Source organism: Taudactylus pleione, unplaced genomic scaffold (genome assembly GCF_031769625.1).
Source record: "Taudactylus pleione unplaced genomic scaffold, aTauple2 ptg000100l, whole genome shotgun sequence".
Taxonomy (NCBI): Eukaryota; Metazoa; Chordata; class Amphibia; order Anura; family Myobatrachidae; genus Taudactylus; species Taudactylus pleione.
Genome location: NW_028284502.1, coordinates 1,058,042 through 1,078,495, shown reverse-complemented (window position 1 = coordinate 1,078,495; position 20,454 = coordinate 1,058,042). Strand labels below are relative to the sequence as shown.

The following is a 20,454-nucleotide window of genomic DNA, read 5'->3' as shown; positions in this document are numbered from 1 at the left end:
GCAGAATACAGCATCGCACCTGCACTTTTGTCGGATTTCTGCACACCCCCCTAGAGGGGTGTGAGAAGAAATCCTTAGCGCGCTGAATTGAATAGCTCCGGGAGCTCCCTCCCGGCGCTATTTAATTTGCATTCAATTGAATCGAGCCCATAGACACGGTAAGTGAAATTACCGCGCAATAAGCGAGTTATGTCAAGCAGCACTAAACTAACATTTTACCATGGCTAACTGAATCTGCCAAATAACCAGAATTTCTTATCCCATCAAGTTTCAATGCTTTACTCCTGTATACATACAAAAGTAAAAGCCCAACGTATAGGGGGAATAAGTAATGGTGCGTACACAGTCAAATGTAATAGGACGATAAGAACGATAACAATATCAATATATATCACTATTGATCATATCGTCCTGTTTTTGGGCCCTTCCAACCCCCAAACGACGGTTGATGCACGGGCACGGATGATCGATATCGACCATCGCCTGTGCATGCAGGCCAACTTGGTCGATATCGATCAGGTTATCCTGGTTACTATAGGGACCCACGATAGTCGATCGCGGGTTATAGTTGTTTAGTGGGTTGGTGCATGTACTGGATGTTCGATATCGAAAATCCAGAACATGCAGGACGATCAGACAACGATATCTGATCGTTGTCCGATCCCTCAGTGTGTACGGAGCTTAAAAGTTTAGTCCAATATAGTCACATCACCTGATCTTAAAATGACATGTCAAGCTTCATGGTATTAAAAATTCATGGCAGACTATCAACTAAAGCAGTGCACTCAGGGATTTCTTCAATCTAGTAACTCAATAGGCTACATTTTCTTGGCTATTTTGGGTACTGAAGCAATAGCCATCTCCACCAAGTAAAAACAGGCACTTAGTACTAGCTATCCATGTTCTAAACACAGGCTGTCCAAATAGAATCTTGTGGTTTTGTATAGTGTGGACTCTAACCAAAAAATAGTTCCAATAGTTGATACGGATGATGGAAATAGAGGACACAGTTTTCAAAGGACCTCTCTCCAGCTTCATTTCAGCCGATGAAACCAATAACTGCTGTAAACACCTTAGTTCTACAAGATGGGAAGCCCCATGAATCTCTGCTAATCAGGCATGAACACTAACCACAGTGTGAAGTATATGGTTATAGAAAATGCAGCAAAAGGGCTATTACAGTGGTTAAAGAAGGTTGTATTTTATTGGCACGCGACACAGCTTGTAATCTATGCACCAGGCTGGAGGAGATTTCTTGAACTCCTGCAAGGCTATGGTAACAAGGCAGCAGTAAATGAATACTGGCACAAGCATTTATGTCAGGAGTATTTAACATGCCACCCTCGAGCTGCTGTTAAACTACACACCCCTGCATGCCCTGCAACAGTGTTACTATTAAGGTGTGCTAAAATCGTGGCAGGGCAAGCTGGGATGATTTGTTGCTCCACAGCAGTTATAAGGCCACATGTTGAATATCCCTGATGTATGTGGTAGATGGGTCTGGCATGCTGAAAAAGCTAAATCAAGTGGACACAGAATATGTAGGGGCATGATGTAGTTCTGTTGGCCACTGAACTTAAATAGGACACTAGCTGTTAAGATGAGACTAATGTCAGTTGCAGGGAAATAATTATGGGCATAGAGGACAACGGGGGTCATTTTATTCTGCAGGAAGTGCCGCCATTTACGGTAGCACCAACATTGCAAGTTTTCCCTGCAATGCCAACAAGTGCGATTTGCTATTCTGGAAAATCATGTCAATATTGTGCATTGAACTCCCTACAATGTAGCTACTATGCAGGACACAGAGCTAATGTGTTCGGCCTGGGTCTTTTTTTTTTTCTACTACACCACACATAAAATTGACACCAGGACCTCTGCTCCCCACTATTTTCCCCCAGCCCCTGTGCTTCCCTCCCCTTCTATCCTTTGTCTTGTATTCCCCTCCCCACTAGAAATGGTTTGTTGTGTAAAGTATCTGTTTTACGGCGTGTTATCCGTCTATGTTGGTACAAGGGGTTATGTATTGTGTCTGTACTTGGTGAACGCTTGGTTCAAAAAATTAAGAAATGTCACCCCTTATACTCTGTGTGATACTGATATGTTATTGTTCTAATATGCGGTGAAAAGTTAAACTCAAAAATTAATTTTTTTTTTTATTTTTTTTTTAAAGATTATTTATGACAGGGCTAGTCACAATCTGGCCAGGACAACCATAAAATACACACTGGCGACCGGCACCACAACGCAGGAGGATATATCCTGTTCTGTTTAAAGATGATCTTCCATACTCCAGCTGCCTGGCAGGCCCAGGCTCTGCTCTTAAGAGTTTGGGGAATACCTGCTTTACACCCTATCATTTTCTCTGCAATGTCCAGACGATAGGTTTCATCCCTAGTGATGCTCGGCCAGGCCTCTACTGCAAATGTATTCAGTTCCTGCTTGTTCTTGGGGCATTTTCCCTTCAGTTTTGTCTCCATCAAGTGAAATGCATGCTCAATCGGATTCAGGTCAGGGGATTGACTTGGCCATTGCATAACATTCCACTTTTTAGCCTTAAAAAACTCTTTGGTTGCTTTTGCAGTATGCTTCGGGTCATTGTCCATCTGCACTGTGAAGTGCCGTCCAATGAGTTCTGAAGCATTTGACTGAATATGAGCATATAATATTGCCCGAAACACTTCAGAATTCATTCTGCTGCTTTTGTCAGCAGTCACATCATCAATAAATACAAGGGAACCAATTCCATTGGCAGCCATACATGCCCACGTCATGACACTACCACCACCATGCTTCACTGATGAGGTGGTATGTTTTGGATCATGAGCAGTTACTTTCCTTCTCCATACTCTTCTCTTCCCATCACTCTGGTACAAGTTGATATTTGTCTCATCTGTCCATAGGATGTTGTTCCAGAACTGTAATGGCTTTTTTAGATGTTGTTTGGCAAACTCTCATCTGGTCTTTCTGTTTTGAGGCTCACCAATGGTTTACATCTTGTGGTGAACCCTGTATATTCACTCTTGTGAAGTCTTCTCTTGATTGTTGACTTTGACACATATACACCTACCTTCTGGAGAGTGTTCTTGATTTGGCCAACTGTTGTGAAGGGGTTTTTCTTCACCAGGGAAATAATTCTTCTGTCATCCACCACAGTTGTTTTCCGTGGTCTTCCGGGTCTTTTGGTGTTGCTGAGCTCTATGGTGCGTTCTTTCTTTTTAAGAATGTTCCAAACAGTTGATTTGGCCGCACCTAATGTTTTTGCTATCTCTCTGATGGGTTTGTTTTGATTTTTGAGCCTAATGATGGCTTGCTTCACTGATAGTGACAGCTCTTTGGATCTCATATTGAGAGTCGACAGCAACTGATTCCAAATGTCACACCTAGAATCAACTCCAGACCTTTTACCTGCTTAATTGATAATGAAATAATGAGGGAATAGCCCACACCTGTCCATGAAATAGCTTTTGAGTTGATAGTCCCATTACTTTTGGCCCCTTAAAAAGTGGGAGGCACATATTGAAACTGTTGTAATTCCTACACCGTTCACCCGATTTGGATGTAATTACCCTCAAATTAAATCTGAAAGTCTGCAGTTAAAGCACATCTTGTTTGTTTCATTTCAAAACCATTGTGGTGGTGAATAGAGGCCAAAATCTGAAAATTCTGTCAATGTCCCAATATTTATGGCTGTGTGTGTGTGTGTGTGTGTGTGTGTGTGTGTGTGTGTTCTCTGACACCCTTTCACAGAGTGGGATGAAACCAACAGAGTGTGGTCCAGTTGGTTCCTGGCCAGATTTTAGGGTGGGTGGGGTCCCGGCCAGACCTCCTGTTGGTGTACGCTGGGCAGAAGTTTGAGGCTGTTCTGAGCCTACCACTGGATGGATTTGGACAAAAACTTCAGAGTGGTAACATTGGAAGACATACTAGGGGGATGAGGTCCTGGTCGAACCTCCCGTTGGTTTACTACGCCAGGTAGAACTTTGACCTGGGGAGCCTGTTCTGGAGCTTCCACTGGAAGGATCTGGATGAAAAAACATCATAGAAGGGTGGCAATTGGTCTGAGATGCCTAACTGAATAACTGGAAGATTTAAAACCAGGCAAAGCCAGATACTTCAGCGAGTGTGTGTGACATATATATATCCTAACCGTAGTCATACCATTAACGATCTATTTTCACAACCTATAGCCCCATTAAATTTGAAAACGTGATTAGAGTGCCACATAAAATGCAAATTGTGCCATACAAAAGGCTAAATATCACTAAAACTGTTATACTGCATTAGAGACAAGCAAATTCAGCAATGTCTATTAAGAGGTACAAGTCTATACAACAAAGCATACTAAAGCCTTCTAACGCCTTTAACCAATGCAATTACAACTTTGAAACAGCCGGCGGCATCTAAAGCAGTATTTGTCTATTTATGGGTTTAAAAGTCTTACCTATAATTTTTATTTTTCTCTGTTCCTAGCAATGGCAGCATAATGGAATTAAACAGTAATACAAGGGGAAGAAGGGAAAAAAAACATCTTTATTAAACAATTTTCAAGGATGGGGATATATATGTTTCACTGGCCCTTTCCCAGGTTATGTTCTTTGATAACTTACTTAGAGGCACTCGTCAGCCTTCTGAAATATAAAAAGTAAAAAGCTTCCCTAGCAAAATTACTTCCTAGCAGTCTATAATGAGCTTATTGTTGGTTTTCCCTTTTCACCTGTATGGCATGTACAGGAGTAAAAGGTGCCCTTGAACTTCTAATTCTGCAAAGCATGCAGAACGTTAAGCAAACTATAGTGTGACTGGCCCAGGTTTACAAGACCTGACGCAGCTAAACACAACGGAGAAGTCTAACATTGTTAGGACAAAACTGTTCTTAAGAATAGAAGAAATAGGTAAACATCATGCCAAGAATTTCATAAGTTGCTATAGACAACAACCAATCAAAAATTTTCTGGGCTGAAAGACTAAACAAAGTAAAAAAAAAAAAAAAAACAGCTAAAAGATTCTGTGTGTTTGCTGTAGGCGTATGGATTATATAAGGAAACTGACATTTTTTTATGTACAGATGTAGCCTTTTTTTTTACAGTTGCTTAATTTGCGCCAAACAGCCCCTATCGGCATACTCACCCAGCCCAAGCCTATATTTTGCTCAAAAAGTGTGTCTTATTCACATAAAACAACTGAGAATGAGAGCACTGCATTGATTGCATATACTGCGCAGTGGGAAGTACGGTTTCTCTTCACGCCAAGTTCCACCAAGTGCCTAATCTGTGACTTTGTTCGTGCATAAGACCAATTCCTGGGCAGTCAAGAGTTGCAGCCTAACCTCTGGTATACTGCAAGCGCCTTTTATTATTATCCTTTATTTATATGGCACCACAAGTGTTCCGCAGCGCCTTCACTGCATCTGAGATGTGACTAGCGTCCCGCTAGGCTGTTTCAGTGGGGCAGATCAGTCTGTAACAAACTGGCCCCCCCCCACCCATGATCTTTTCATCTCCAACTCCCTGAATCTCCTTGCCATTACTGAAACCTGGATTTTACCCTCTGACACCACTTCTCCTGCAGCTCTCTCTTATGGGGGGCCTCACCTTCTCCCACACCCCCAGGAATGGGGGTCGCCATGGCGGTGGTGTTGGGGTCCTTCTATCCCCTGGTTACTCACACCAACATATACCATCAGAACCATCCCTTACATTCTCCACATTTGAAGTTCATGCTATACGCCTCTTCCAACAAGTACACCTCAGAGTAGCTGTCATCTACCGTCCCCCTGGCCCTCCCTCCATGTTCCTTGACAACTTTGCTTCCTGGCTCACTCACTTTCTCTCCTCACACCTTCCCTCTATTATCCTCTGTGACTTCAATATTCCTATTGATATCCCCACAGAATCTGCTGCCTCCAAACTACTCACCCTCACTTCCTCATTTGGACCCTCCCAATGGACCTCCTCACCCTCCCATGCGAGTGGGCATTTGCTTGATCTGGTATTCACTCACCGTTGTGATATTTCTGCCTACTCCAATTCCCCATTCCCCCCCTCTGACCATCACCTCCTCTCTTTTAACCTATTCCTCTCTCCTTCACCTCCTCTACCTCCAAAAGCCTCCATCACTAAGCGTAACATTGAAGCTATCAACACTGCTTTCTTTTCTTCCCTACTTGACTCACTTCTTTCCCCTATACTCTCTTTCTCCTGCGCTGAACAGGCTGCTTCCCTATACAATGCCTCCCTTACTTCTGCTCTTGACTCTGTTGCTCCGGCGATCACTACTCACCCTCGCAAATCCACACCTCAACCCTGGCATTCCAAATGCACCAGATAGCTGCAAAAATGTTCACGAGCCGCCGAGCGACAGTGGAGAAGATCACGCTCTCAGGCAGATTTTCTCCATTTCAAATTCATGCTGTCATCCTACAGTGCTTCCCTTTCCCTCTCTAAACAGTCATATTTCAAAAATCTCATCTCCTCCCTGTCCTCTAATCCCCAGAGTCTCTTTTCCACCTTCAACTCCCTCCTCTGCCCACCCCCTCCTCGTCTCCCCTCCTTGCTCTCTGCCACTGACTTTGCTACCTATTTCACATCTAAAATGGATTCCATACGTCAGGACGTCATATCCAACTAGTCCTCCAGCTCTCCACCTCCTCCTTTCCCAGATCACCCCTCCCCATCCATTTTACAGACACTGACATCCTTCTCCCCTGGGACTGGAGAGGAAGTTAAGGCCCTTATCCAGTCCTCCCCCCTTCCACCTCTCCCCTATCCCCTCCCACCTCCCCCGCTACCTCTCTCCTTCTGCCTGCTCCCATCTTGCCCACCTCTTTAATCTCTCCCTCTCTTCTGGCACTGTTCCTTCTGCATTCAAGCATGCCCTTGTCTCCCCCATTCTTAAAAAACCTAACCTTGATCCTAACATTCTCTCTAACTACCGACCAATCTCTCTCCTACCTTTTGCCTCCAAACTCCTTGAGCGCATTGTTTACAACCGCCTCACCACATTTCTTTTCTCCCACTCCCTCCTTGACCCTTTTCAGTCTGTCTTCCGTTCTCTCCACTCCACTGAAACTAAAAAAGTCAGCAACGACATGCTTGCTGCCAAATTCAAGGGCTACTACTCCCTGCTCATTCTCCTTGACATCTCTGCTGCTTTTGACACTGTGGACCACCCTCTACTGCTGCATATCCTTAACTCCCTTGGTCTACGTGACACTGCTCTCCTGGCTGTCATACCTCTTTGACCGTTCCGTCTCTGTTTCCTTTCATGGCAACTCCTCCCCCCCACAGCCTCTTACAGTAGGTGTTCCCCAAGGTTCTGTTCTTGGACCTCTCCTATTCTCTCTCTATAAGTCTTCTCTAGGTAAACTCATCAGCTCTTTTGACCTCCATTACCATCTCTATGCTGATGATACTCAGATCTACCTTTCCTCACCTGATCTTTCCCCCTCTCTACTGACTTGTATCTCTGTCTCTCTGCAATCTCTTCCTGGATGTCCCAGCGATTTCTCAAACTTAATATGTCTAAGACTGAGCTGATAGTCTTCCCACCCTCACATAACATCATGTCCCACTATTTCTTTATTAATAGATGGCATAACTATTTCATCTAGTCCCAAAGTGCATTGTCTTGGAGTCATCCTGGACTCTTCCCTCTCCTTCAAACCACACATTCAGAACCTCTCGCAGTCCTGTCATTTCCATCTCAAGAATATTTCCAAGATCAGACCCTCTCACCCAGGATGCTACCAAAACCCTTGTACATTCACTGGTCATGTCCAGATTGGACTACTGTAACCTTCTCCTAGCTGGCCTCCCCAAATCCCATCTCTCTCCTCTCCAGTCTGTGCTCAATGCTGCTGCTGCTCGGCTCATCTTCCTCTCCAAACGATCTACATCTGCCTCCCCTCTTTTGCAAGCCCTCCACTGGCTCCCATTCCCTTTCAGAACCCAATTCAAGGCTCTCACACTCACCTACAAAGCCCTCACCCATTCCTCTCCCATTTACATCTCCCTTCACTCTTCTGTCCACCCTCTTCGTTCACTTAATACACGCCGCCTTTCATGCCAATTGATTACTTCCTCACACTCCCGCCTCCAAGATTTTGCCCGTGCTGCTCCTCACCTTTGGAACTCCCTCCCTCTCATCAGACTCTGCACCTCTCTACAATCTTTCAAACGAGCTCTTAAGACCCACTACTTCATTAAAACCTTCCAGCTGTCATCCTAACTTGCTGCTACATCTTCCTTTCTCCCCGCCTACCCCATTCTGTGTCACTCCTGTTTGTCTTCCCCTTCCTTAAGAATGTAAACTCTTTCGAGCAGGGCCCTCTACCCTCTTGTGCTTCTCCCTACTGTAATTTAATTTATCTCTTACTCCCCACTAGGACAACACCTGGCTGTTTATGCGGGTGTAAAAGGTCGCTAATATAGCAATGTTTATCCATGTCCTGTATTGTAAGTCAATGGTTAGTTATTTGTCTATGTACCTTGTAAGGTGCTGCGGAACACTTGTGGCGCCATATAAATAATAATAATAATACACCCCCCCCCGTGTGTGTGACTAGCTGCACTTTCTTTTTTTAATTTTGCTAAGGGAATGACAACACTGTGCATTATGTGACAGGGGTGGGAACAGTTACACAGTAGGTATTAGGAATTAAGCCATCAGTGGAATACACCAATTCCTCAATATACTAATAAGACTAGTGTAATCTGACAGCACATTTGTCATAGTGGCTAGCATTACTGCCTCACAGCCCTGAGGTCATGAGTTCAATGCCTAACCAAGGCCATATCTGTGTGGAGTTTGTATGTCTCCCCTCCCCCTAGTGCTTGCATAGGTTTCCTCTTACATCCCAATAACTTACTGATAGGTTCATTTACTTATGACAAAAATTAGCCTGTGTGTGTACATGTAGTAGGGAATATAAATTGTAAACTCTATTGGGGCAGGGACTGATGTGAATGCCTGAAATATTCTCTGTGAAGTGCTGCATAATGTGTGCGCTATATAAATGCTAATAAATAAAAACAACTCTGCTGATATCCAGAAACATGTACGACTTCCAAACTAATTAATGTTGAACCAAAATACACCTACCCCTGTATATAGGAGCTGGCGGTGCAGTTTTTCTTTTTTGTATGCTGCAAGCTCCATTTATTGGAGTGTTTCCAACCCTTATAGGTGCAAGAACTACTCACACGCACGCACACACATACACACCCCCAAACAACACTTAACCTGTGAGGCTACTGGGGTTTTCAGAATGCCGGATGGTAACTACCCTTAGACATGAAGTATTTGTAAGCTTGAATCTTTTCTAAGCTTTATAAACTCTGCCGCTGGTATCACAGTACCCCTCAGATGTCTTTCCACCAAACAGCAGTACACATACCCAAATAGCAACAGATAAAGTATTTGCATCGATGGTACTTGCGTTGTCTACCCATGTAGCAATGTAATTATCAATGATCTATGCAGCACTTCCTAATCTACAAAAGATGGCTATCTGCAGAAGCACCAATAGTTTCCAGCAAGTTATACTCTCAAACAAGAACAGAAGTTTAGCACCAGATTTATGAACAAATTCTTACTTAAGATGAATCACTTCTCCATTGGTGATTGCTGCTGCCTCCTTGATGGTGGCAGCTGCTGCCGCAACCTCTGGGTGCTTGGCGGACATGTGTCCTGGCTCTATGCCTAGCAGTGATGAGAATTGGAGGTAATCACAGGAAGTATCCATACAGCACAAAACCCAGTTTTCTTCAGTACCAGAAGAGGAAGGAACAAATGGTGGCTGGCAGCTACAAGGTGTCTTTTTAGCTGCTAATAGATCTCTGCAATGTTTTAAGAATACTACAATGAATGTTCCGTGTCTCCACCTAGCACTGTCTCTCCCCATTCCAGTCATACCACCGGTTAACGCTCAGAAAGGCCAGTCACCAACGGCTGATCTAATATTGGTGCCAGATGACGCTGTTGCCTTCCAGTTGCTACACACACTTTCACCTACAGCAACTCCAATGGTTATTCTGATATCCGATTAATTATTTCCCACACATTATAAAGTGTCGGCTTACTTGGGACAATTTACTTTGTGTTTCACATCACTGCAGGTTATTTGTATCATGATCCCTTTAATGTGCAGTGCTGGGTAATAGATTACCCTTTATTTATAAAGCCGCAGCATAAGTGTTTATATATAAACTACAGAACACGCTGTGCTGCAAGCTACATTGAACAACCCCCAGCACACAACTGTATTTGGTCAGAGTTGTAGTCACTGTATATAGTGAAGGCAGATCACTGCTGCAGACTGGCATTGGGGGAAATACAGCCTCTAATCACTTCAGGATGGACATCTTTTCCATCCTGACCGATGATACAGTGTATATACCGAATGTTTCACTGGGACTAAAACTTTTTGGTTTCCAAAGTATATTTGAAATGTTTTGGTTGCCCAAAAAAATAAAAAAGTTTGTATTTTTAGATCCTGCAAGCAACATGACTCCTTGCACATACAAGGTCAGGAAAATCAGGTTTCTACTACATAAAACTTTATAAATCTTTTAGAGAAAAGAAAACAGTATCCGTATGACAGGTAAAAGGTCGACATGCATAGGCTTAAAAGGCAACCATTGGTGTGTCAACCATTTGTCCTTATCAACAGTCGACCTTTTACCCTGTCGACATATTGCATGTCGACCGTTTGGTATAAAATATTGACAGGTAATAGGTTGACACCACTCTCCAAAAAAACAAAAACACCATCTAAACACACCTACAGTTCTTATGGTCTATAACTATAACTGGATTGTTAGAACATAGAAACAAGCATGAGGGTCATTTCAGGTTAAACAGGTCTCGGAATTTGTCCATCCATTTTCATAAATGTTCTGACAAGCCCTTTAACTTATTTTGTGCTTTTAGCCCTACTTTGAGTCAATGTCCTCCAGCTTTCTGCTTTCTCAGCACTGATCAAAATGTTGTACTTTTCTTTTGCCAGAACAGCTTCCAATTCATGCCATTTTCATGCAATAAGTTGAGATGCATAAAGGGTGTTTATATGATAATAGTTTGCAGAACTGCTGAAAGGACATACAATAGTTTAGTACAGAAAGATCTATCACTGTTCATGTCTTTAGTGTATGAGTTTAGTCCTGCATTGCTACCCAGAGAATTCTATAGCAGTGAGTCTGAAGCCACTCACATATTAAGATACCAGTATTTGGGAATGTGGCAGGTCACTAGCTATTGTGCCCTTGTGCCCGCCATTGCAGGTTTTTTTTTTGTCTCTCTCTCACCTGTCCCTCCTCCCCACCGTGGTTCACGCTCTCTAATGCCTAGTCATCTGTCCCCCCACCTATCGTGCTCATCTGTCACCCCCCTGCCCGTCTCATCTGTAGCCCTCTTCCCCATCTCTGTTTGGTCCTTTCATCTGCCTTATCTCAGTGTCCCCCCCCCCCCTTTCTCCAGCAGGAGGGAACAGGCCTGTACATCCATACAGGGTTGGGGGGGACAATAGAGGCTCTGTCTGTGCGTCAGGCAGCCAGTGAGAGCAGTAAGGAAAGAGGGGTGGAGTCTCCATCCAGCTCTCACTATGAATGCGCTCGATGAACACAATAGCAGACTGTATAGATGCCACTGAACAGATTGTCCTATCCTATTACTCTAGTCCCGGGGGTATTCAACATGCAGCAGTCCTCCAGCTGCTGTGAAACTACACATCCCAGCATGCACTACCACAGTTTTGCTATTAGGGCATGCTAAAACTGTGGCAGGGCATGCTGGATTGTGCAGTTCCACAGCAGCTGGAAGACCGCATGTTGAATGTCCTTACTCTAGTTTTACGGCTTATTGCAGACCTCACATAGTACGGGCTCAGACTGAAGAAACTATAGAATCTGACTTCCTATCACACCATCACAGATATCTACCCTTCCTCTAAAATGAGTTACTGACAGCAATTAGTTTTCTCAATCAATGCTTGTTGACAAAAATAAGATTTTTACTCACCATAAAATCTCTTCCTTGGAGTCCATCTGCGGGACGCCATTACCTCTAGGTTATGTATAGTGAGCTGTGGAGTCGGGCACTAACTAATTAAGACTGGCTCCCACCCTCTATATAACCCCTCCCCTTCCACTAGAACCTCAGTCTTGTTTTAGTGCCTTGGAGTAAGGTACTAGATAGGTAATTTTACTTTATGCCCATTTTTTACCACTAACGACTATTAAAAACATGTAGTTGGGATTTCATCTGCTAGGACTGTGAGAGGCTCCTGTACAATAGTTCATTCCTCATCCCACTTCCATCACAGCAAGTCAGAACCGCTGGTGACAATGTTTATTGGAGAACACCAAAGTCTCTGCTCTTGGTAGAGAGAAACTACGTGGCTTGATGGTTTGTAGCCAACAGTAAGGCTACCATGGCAGGTACCTAAATCAAAACTGCTGACACAGGAGTTGCTATGGAGGTAGAACAACTCCATTAAACATGGCTACCCCTGACAGAGAAACCACACACATACCTCCTAGTTACCAAGCAGTATTCATGTTCAATGCAGCAGAAAACAAAAGAACTCACACAAAGTAAAGCAATTCACTTGACCTTTGAGTGACTGGCGAGGGGCGGAGGGACGAACACACTGGCAGAACGGGTTCTCTGAATTCCATGGCGTGCACCTTCCTCGGTACACAGACAAGGCTTTCTGCAATCTTTATAGCTTCACACAAGCTGTACTGACATTATATTATAAACATACACTATAAGTAACTGAAGGTCATTAGCTTCTCACGTAACGTAGTTTTCAGACTGATGAGGCAAAAAAGAACTAATCTACTGATAGCATAATGAACGGCAGAAGTAATATCCTGTGTCCAAGCTCTGAAATGCGGATATTACCTCAGCTATTCAACTGTCCAAATGCAGTGAATAGTATAGACTCTATAACCAACATTATTGTAGCAAATATACACTACAAGAACAGCAATTCCAAATCCCACTTAAAAAAATATAAAAAGTTGCCTGAAAGTGCAATCTGCGGACGGTCCTCTGATCTTTAGCACCTGCGCATGGGCCGGAGCCTGCTTACACAGCTACAGGGGATTCAGAGCAGATTGGTACACAGCCGCAAGTCCACCTGTGTTACTGGGCTTCATATAAGGGGTAAGTGTGCAGAGGGCTTGTCGTGGGTGTGTAGGCAGAATTGCAGGTTATTTAGAGGTGAACGTACACAAATCTGACGCCAGACGGATCTCTTGCACAAAGACCAAATGGATGGATGGAGGCTTAAATGGAAACAAGTATTAAACTGAATGTAACATATCTATGCTTATGGCAGGAAAGTTGCTGCCTTCTTGTATAAAGAGAATTTTGCACATAATTACACATTTATACTTCAACTACTATTTTCTATCCATCATTTTTCAGTTGCTAGCTAATATGGCTGTCATATATCCTCGCGCCCCCAAGTCTCCAGCCAGTCCCGCGCCCCCAAGTCTCCAGCCAGCCCCGCGCCCCCAAGTCTCCAGCCAGCCCCGTGCCCCCAAGTCTCTCCAATGTCCTGCCCCATCTCCCTATGATTGGTCCACCCATTGGATGGGGAGTTGTGGGTGGGGCAACGAGAGGTGTAACTCCCAATGTTACCAGGTATATTCCCCCACAACCCCCATCTCTGTCCCCCCCATTACCCCCTCCCCATCAGTCTCTCTCAACTGTCCACTCCAAGTCTTACATCTGGCCCCCTCCAACCCACTTTTATCTCTATCTCCCTCTTTCACAATACCCCCTCCCCCATTTTTATCACTTTTCCATTTCCATCATTTATGCACCCCTACTTTCCCTGTCCCCCTCTAATGTAAAACTGAGACCTGAATTAGGCTGCTAATATAGTAGATGTCCTACAAGATAAAGCGAAAGTTACCATCACGAACTTCTCCCACAGTCTCGATGACTGTATAAAATACAGTGTAAAATGACAATTAGCAGCTGCATGATTGCATTAGCTCTAATGAAGTCAATTTCCACCCAAATAGAAATTTCGTTTTGAGCAAAATAAAAAAATAATGATTACAATAAATAAGTCTCAAACACCTAATACTCTGGCGTACTTTGTCCGGGGCGTTCTCAATCCCTCCTCCATTATGTTCTCACTCACAGCAGTATGAAGCCCAAAGGAAGTGGGAAGGAGAGCATGACAACCCCAGCGAAGGTATGAACAGGTACAGCCAAGCTGGGGTGAGCATGTGATTAATAGACACAAAAAGGTCTCTCTGTGCTGAATTATACTAACAGTAGCTGTCTCTTTCAGGGTACCTTAGAGAATCAAAAAGGTCCTAAAATTAACACTATAGAGGATGTATTTATTCTAACCAGAAGACATAATGGAGAACTGGAGCCATTCACATACAAGATCCTTACAGTAGTCCAAATATAAAATTATCAGAAGTGAAATCCAACTGCTATATGGTAAAGTCCTTGTAGAAGCTCAGTGGGGAACAGCAGCCGAAAATGCAAAAATTGAAGAAAGAAAGCATTTTAATGTAAGTTTCTTCACAGCATAGATTAAAAGGACACTATTTAAAAGCACAAAGTACTAACAATTTATAATTCAAAATGCCCCGCTCTTACACAATATCTAGGCACAGCGTGGAACATTCCATTTAACAAAAATATATATGACAGACCTACTGTAATTAGATAGAAGCTGGAGCATATTAAATATGAATGTCCTTTAAAAACCTATAAAGGTAGTTACTATGTTTTAAACTCAATGTCCTTGACCTTCCATGACAGCTATGGACATGTCAGCAATATCCAACTGCAAAACAGCAAAGCTTGTAAACTTGTATCAGCCACACACACTATTGTGAAAGATGAATGATCAGTGTCTTTTATTCCACATAACCGTTATTATAGCTACAAAAATAGGAACCCTGACGAGCAGGCTGGAACGGATGAGGAACTACTGAGAGCTATATGGGGGATATATTTTTAAGCAAATTGGTACTATTTGATCTCATGTCAGCAGTCACTCTGTTATAGGTGAGGAAACCTTTATTTAGTTTGGTCTATGCCAGGCAAGAATTTAAAACAAAATGACATTGCCGAGGGCAAGCACCAGTTCCCAACTACAACATAGGGGTGTATCCAATTAGACGCGAAAAGTCAAATTTTTGCGCCGTTTTAACTGGCTAAAATATTTTGCACAAAACGCTGATCATGTGATCCTATTGCTGTGGTTTTCGCACATGCGAATCCTCCATAGACAAAAAACAGCTAAAAGTTTTCACCATCTTGGATCAGAACCCCATGGACAATCCCCCAACAACAAAATAGACAAAAATATTTTAATTACTTTAAGTTGGACAATAATTACGTCAGTTTTGGGGTTTAAAAAAAAAAAAAAAAAAAAAAAAAAAAAGGGGTTTAAAGTAGTTTGGGGGGCTATATGGATGGGACATGCGCTTTAAGCATTGCAGGTAGCTGCACCAGGTGTATTTTTAATTGAACGCCCGATTTTATGCATTTTGAGCAAAAAACAAACAGATCTTTCTTTATACCATTTTTCCACTGTTCAAAAAATGCATATAAACCGCCATTTGACATTATTAAAAACCCAAAATACTTTTATAAAGGCCACTAATACACTTCTATACGGTTTTCCTATGTCAGTTGCCTTTTTATGGAGTACAGACCGATTTCTGCTGTTCTTTTCGCAGATTACACCATGGACAGTTTTCGGGTGAATGCCGCATTACGGCTTTTGGAATATAATAGTGCGAAAAAAAAGGGAGCACGCATAGGCAAAAGATGCACAATTATCGCACCACAAGCCCCGAAGATGTGAGACAGTTTATCACACGTTAAGTTTATATAAGGCCCTTAGTATTTATAAAGGTCAATATGTCGTTTATCCAGTGTATGTGCAGCCAGTTGAGACTGCCTGGATCCCTTTTCTGAATTTTTATTTTACATATGAAATGCAAGTTAGTTCCTCAGCACAGAACCAGCTGGAAAATAAAAGCAGCGAATATAGTGTAATATGTTCACAGATGGTTACGAGGTATAAATACTTCCAGTATTTATCACTGATTTTGGAAGTATACACGGATTGCCGGAGAGCCCTTCCTGCTGGGTCTTTGTTAGGTGTGGGTGTATGATATTCACTGGATCTTTTCATAATTATCCAAAAACCTCTATTCATTCAAAATTAGTAATGATAGTGATGTTACAAATACATGTTCCATGAACCAACTGATCACATCCTCAATTAAGTGGAAGTGAACAGATGGTTCACGAAACAGGTTACAAGTATCTTTTAAAAGTTGTCACAACACTACGGGAGCAATTCTAGAGCAGGTATAGAGTTTTATTCCTGAAGTTGCACTCCAGAAACTTTAGGGGAAATGTATCAAGTCTTCTAAAGAGTGGCAAAGTGGTCAAGTGTGGATGTTTCCCATAGCAACCAATTAGCTTCAACCTAGCATTTGATAGAACATACTTGATAAATCCTAGCTCAGAGGTTCCCAAACTCCGCCGTTCCAGTCCAGGTTTTAAGGATATCCAAGCTGGAGTCCAGATGGTTAAATCTAATTAAGTCACCTATGCTCAAGCATGGATATCCTTAAAACGTGGACTGTAATGGCAGAGTTTGGGAACCTCTGCGCTAGCTGGAACCTGGTTCCTAGAAGCAACTGCTCTAATGTTCAGAAGACTTAACACTTCCCCCTTTGTTTTAATATACAATTTCTTTGGTTCAAGCTAACATTTGTGATGGAGTGGAGGGGGTTAGGCTTAAGCACCGGGGAGGGAGGGTTAGTGCTAGCATACTTACCTATGGGTGTCGGTATTCTGACCAGCAGCATCCCGACTGCCGGCAATCCATACCCAACCGCTCGAGAGCTGCTAACGGTTCACACTTTCCATACTACCAAGCTGGTGCACTGTCACATTTTCAAACATGTGGTGCATTCATTCCTACCCGACACATTCGACAGATCCACAGGTGGCTTGGAAAACATGAACTGTTGGTAGCTCTCGAGGACCAGGGATGGCCACCCCTGAGGGCCTGAAAGACTGGCGGCAGAGTTGCATAAAAATCAGATTTTTATTAAAAAAAAAAAAAAAAAAAAAGAAGGATTTATTTGATTTAAATAAGATTTTTTATAATTTTTTTTTTAAATAAATGTTTTTACAATTTTTTTGAAGTAAATGTTTTAAAAATTAATAAAAAATCCTATTTTTATTTTTTTAAAAATTCAATTTTATGCAACCCTGACTGGCGGAGAAACATTATGTGGTTCCTTGCCATACACTCTGATCTACTCTATGCTTACCAATTTGGCCTCTTCAGCTGGTCATTCCATGTTTGTGCTACTACTAGTACAGATCATCATGCATTCCAAAGCACTGGCATCTCTACGTGTGTAAATCCCTACTTCTGTGTAAATAATCTGTGTTTAACGACATAATACAGAATGACAAGAATGTGTGTGTGTAATCAAGTTAAATCAATACAGAGACCAAACAAGGCTATCTGTTGGATAAGTGCCTGGAGCACCTTTTTATGACGCCGTTGTCAAATTTGTAGTGGTGTAAAAAAACACAAAAAAAAACAAAAAAGAAGATCTGGATCTAAAACCCTTGTACGTTTCCCATAATTTCGTGATTGGAGCTGCTGTATCTATTTATCTAATGCATGTCAGCATATAGAGGGCAACAGTACGCAGTGCTTTGAAGCCAGTTGTGAGTGCCAGCACCAAAGTATATATACATATACAAGGTAATAAAGCATGGCATCCCAAGCTGAACATAACCACCAAAGTGTTTATTGAGCATCAAGCAAATCAGCTATGTTGATAACTATGCTCAACTGTTTTCAACATTATGCCCTGAAATAAGATAGCTAATGCAATGTTCTATAGCTGCAGTTAAATGGGGTCACTAGGATGATCTATTAATAATAATAATTAATAAAATTATTATCCTTTATTTATATGGCGCCACAAGTGTTCCGCAGAGCATTACATAGTACATAAAACTAATAAGAACAATAAAAAACCAAAAACAAGAAACACAGTACATTATAGTGAAGGACAATATATATACATTGTTGCAATAGTGATTAAAACACTCACAATAAGCAGCATGGAGTTGGCAGAGAAGTGCTAGGTGCCCATATGAGGAGTAAGAAGTAGAACAAAGTGTAAGGAGAAGCACATGAGGGAAGAGGTCCCTGCTCGTGAGAGCTTACATTCTAAAGGGGAGGGGCAGACAGACAGGCGTGACACAGAAGGGGAAGATAGGGAGGAGAGAGTATTATGTGGGTTAGGATGAGAGCAGGAAGGCCTTAATAAAGTAGTGGGCACTTGAATTGGCATCTGAAGGGGAAAGGGAGCCAGTGTAGGATGTGAAGGAGAAGGGAAGCAGATGTAGAACGTCTGGAGAGGAAGATAAGCCGAGCAGCAGCATTGAGGACCGATTGTAGTGGAGAGAGGTGAGAGACTGGGAGGCCAGCTAGGAGAAGGTTACAGCTATAGATTACTACTTACATGAAATGTTGGAGGCGTGGTAATTAGCGTAATATGGCCAATGCCATGTCTGGACACCCAGTACTTTGACCCAGTGGAATACATAATTGTATTCACACCATGGGCGGAATTCAATTCTCTCCAGCCCCTATCGCGCCCGATGGAGCTATTCTATTCTTGCTCCTGTGGGGCGCGATCAGCTGCCAAGCGCTACACTTCAGCTCGTAGCCCCTGGGGGATGAGAGCTGAAATGTGCGAAAAGTGACGTTTGGGCGCCCAAACATCACTTTTCGCGATCGCGCCCAGCACTTTGGTCGGGTTTAGTTGCTTTACGCGGCTAAACCTGACCTCTATGGGCGCGATCAGCGTGAAATTCTGGCACAATTGAATAGCGGCCTGCGATCTTCTGTCACTTTAGACGGGAGATGCGGGCCGCGAAATCAATTGAATTCCGCCCCATGTGTTACAATATATCCAAAATAGGCTTTGGAATTAGTACCACACTGTCAGGTACAAAGTCTAAAGCTGGTTACACATTAGCCGAAGTGTACCCAGAGCGATATCCCCGGCGACGGGACCCGGCATGCGGCTAGTGCATATACCCTTGACGACGCAGAGTCCGATGGTAGGGGAGAGACATGTCAGCAGCATGACAGTTAGCGACATCCCCTGTCGGCCCCGACAGTAGAGCCGACTGGCAATGCCGCAAACGACCAGCAGGAGCATGCTTATCATGGGTACACACTAGACGATGTACCAGATATATCTATTCGATCCATGTGATTGGACGGAATCTGTATGATTTACCGCCGGACCCATGCCCGGCGGTTGGAATACTGACAGCAGCATCCCGACAGAGGAGGAAATCCCTACCCTCCTAAGGTAAGTATTGACTAACCGAATTCTACCCCCTAACACTCCCTTAGGGGTGCCTAACCCTAACCTTCCCTCCCCCCCAGTGCCTAACCCTAACCATCCCTTCCCCTAGCCTAAACCTAACCTCCCGGCGGGGTGCCTAACCCTAATTCCCCCCCCCCGGGTGCTCTAAACCTACTCATTATATAAACAAGCATTGCCTGTAGGACACAAATAATCTGGTTGCTACTAGACCAGTGGTTCTCAAACTCGGTCCCACACAGTTCACATATTCCAGGTCATCCAGCAGGTGCACAGGTGTACTCATTACTCACTGACATTTTAAAAGATCCACAGGTGCAGCTAATTATTTAACTTGTGATTCTGTGAGGAGACCTGGAAGACATGCACTGTTTGGGGTCCTGAGGACTGAGTTTGAGAACATGTGTACTACACTAAGATTATCTCTTTAATATAGGGACATTAAGAATTAGTTAAAATTGATTTTTTTGGGCGTCTAAACTAATGGGTGTCCATCAGAGCAATTCTATTGTTTCTCCGATAGGCGCTCATTAGTGTTTAACGCACCCAGAAGGGCCAGATTTAAACGTTCAAAACGACTAAACTGACTAAACTCCTGGTTTCGGCATCTAAAGTCCTAGTTATCTTGCCTATATGCATTCTCCTGACTATGTACGTTCTCCCGACTATAGTCCTGATTCAGCATGGATCGCTACTGCGTACGCAGATCGGCCGATTGGAGCGTACTACGCTTGCGCGACAATCACACTGATTACAGATGCACTGTGGTATCCATCAAAGAATGCACGACAGGCTGTGAGTATTCTAGGGGTCGTGACGGGGGAGTGGTTACAGAAACGCAGGCGTATCTTTCCGTTGGAACGCTGTTGCATGGGGGTGCATAAATTAGCCACTGCAATTGCATACGCAGCTAGAGTGCTCACAGTGTGCGACAAGACTTGCAAATTCTGAGACAAGTCAGACCTGCTATAATTGTGAAGGAGGGGCCGATGTTCTCCGATGTTACTGATGCATACGCAGG

The 20,454-nt window shown here is 43.2% G+C and overlaps 1 protein-coding gene across 3 annotated transcripts in view; it reads right to left on the bottom strand.

Moving 5' to 3' along the window:
• The window catches only part of PTDSS2 (phosphatidylserine synthase 2), a 126,012-nt gene that overhangs the window by 46,019 nt on the left and 59,539 nt on the right, over positions 1-20,454 (bottom strand). The window contains exon 2 of one of the 3 annotated variants that reach the window (XM_088470400.1): positions 4,445-4,469. The exons of the other annotated variants lie outside the window; for them this stretch is intronic. Coding sequence (XP_088326526.1) covers positions 4,445-4,469 — 25 coding nt within the window. The remainder of the gene's footprint in view (positions 1-4,444; positions 4,470-20,454) is intronic. 3 annotated transcript variants of the gene reach the window in all.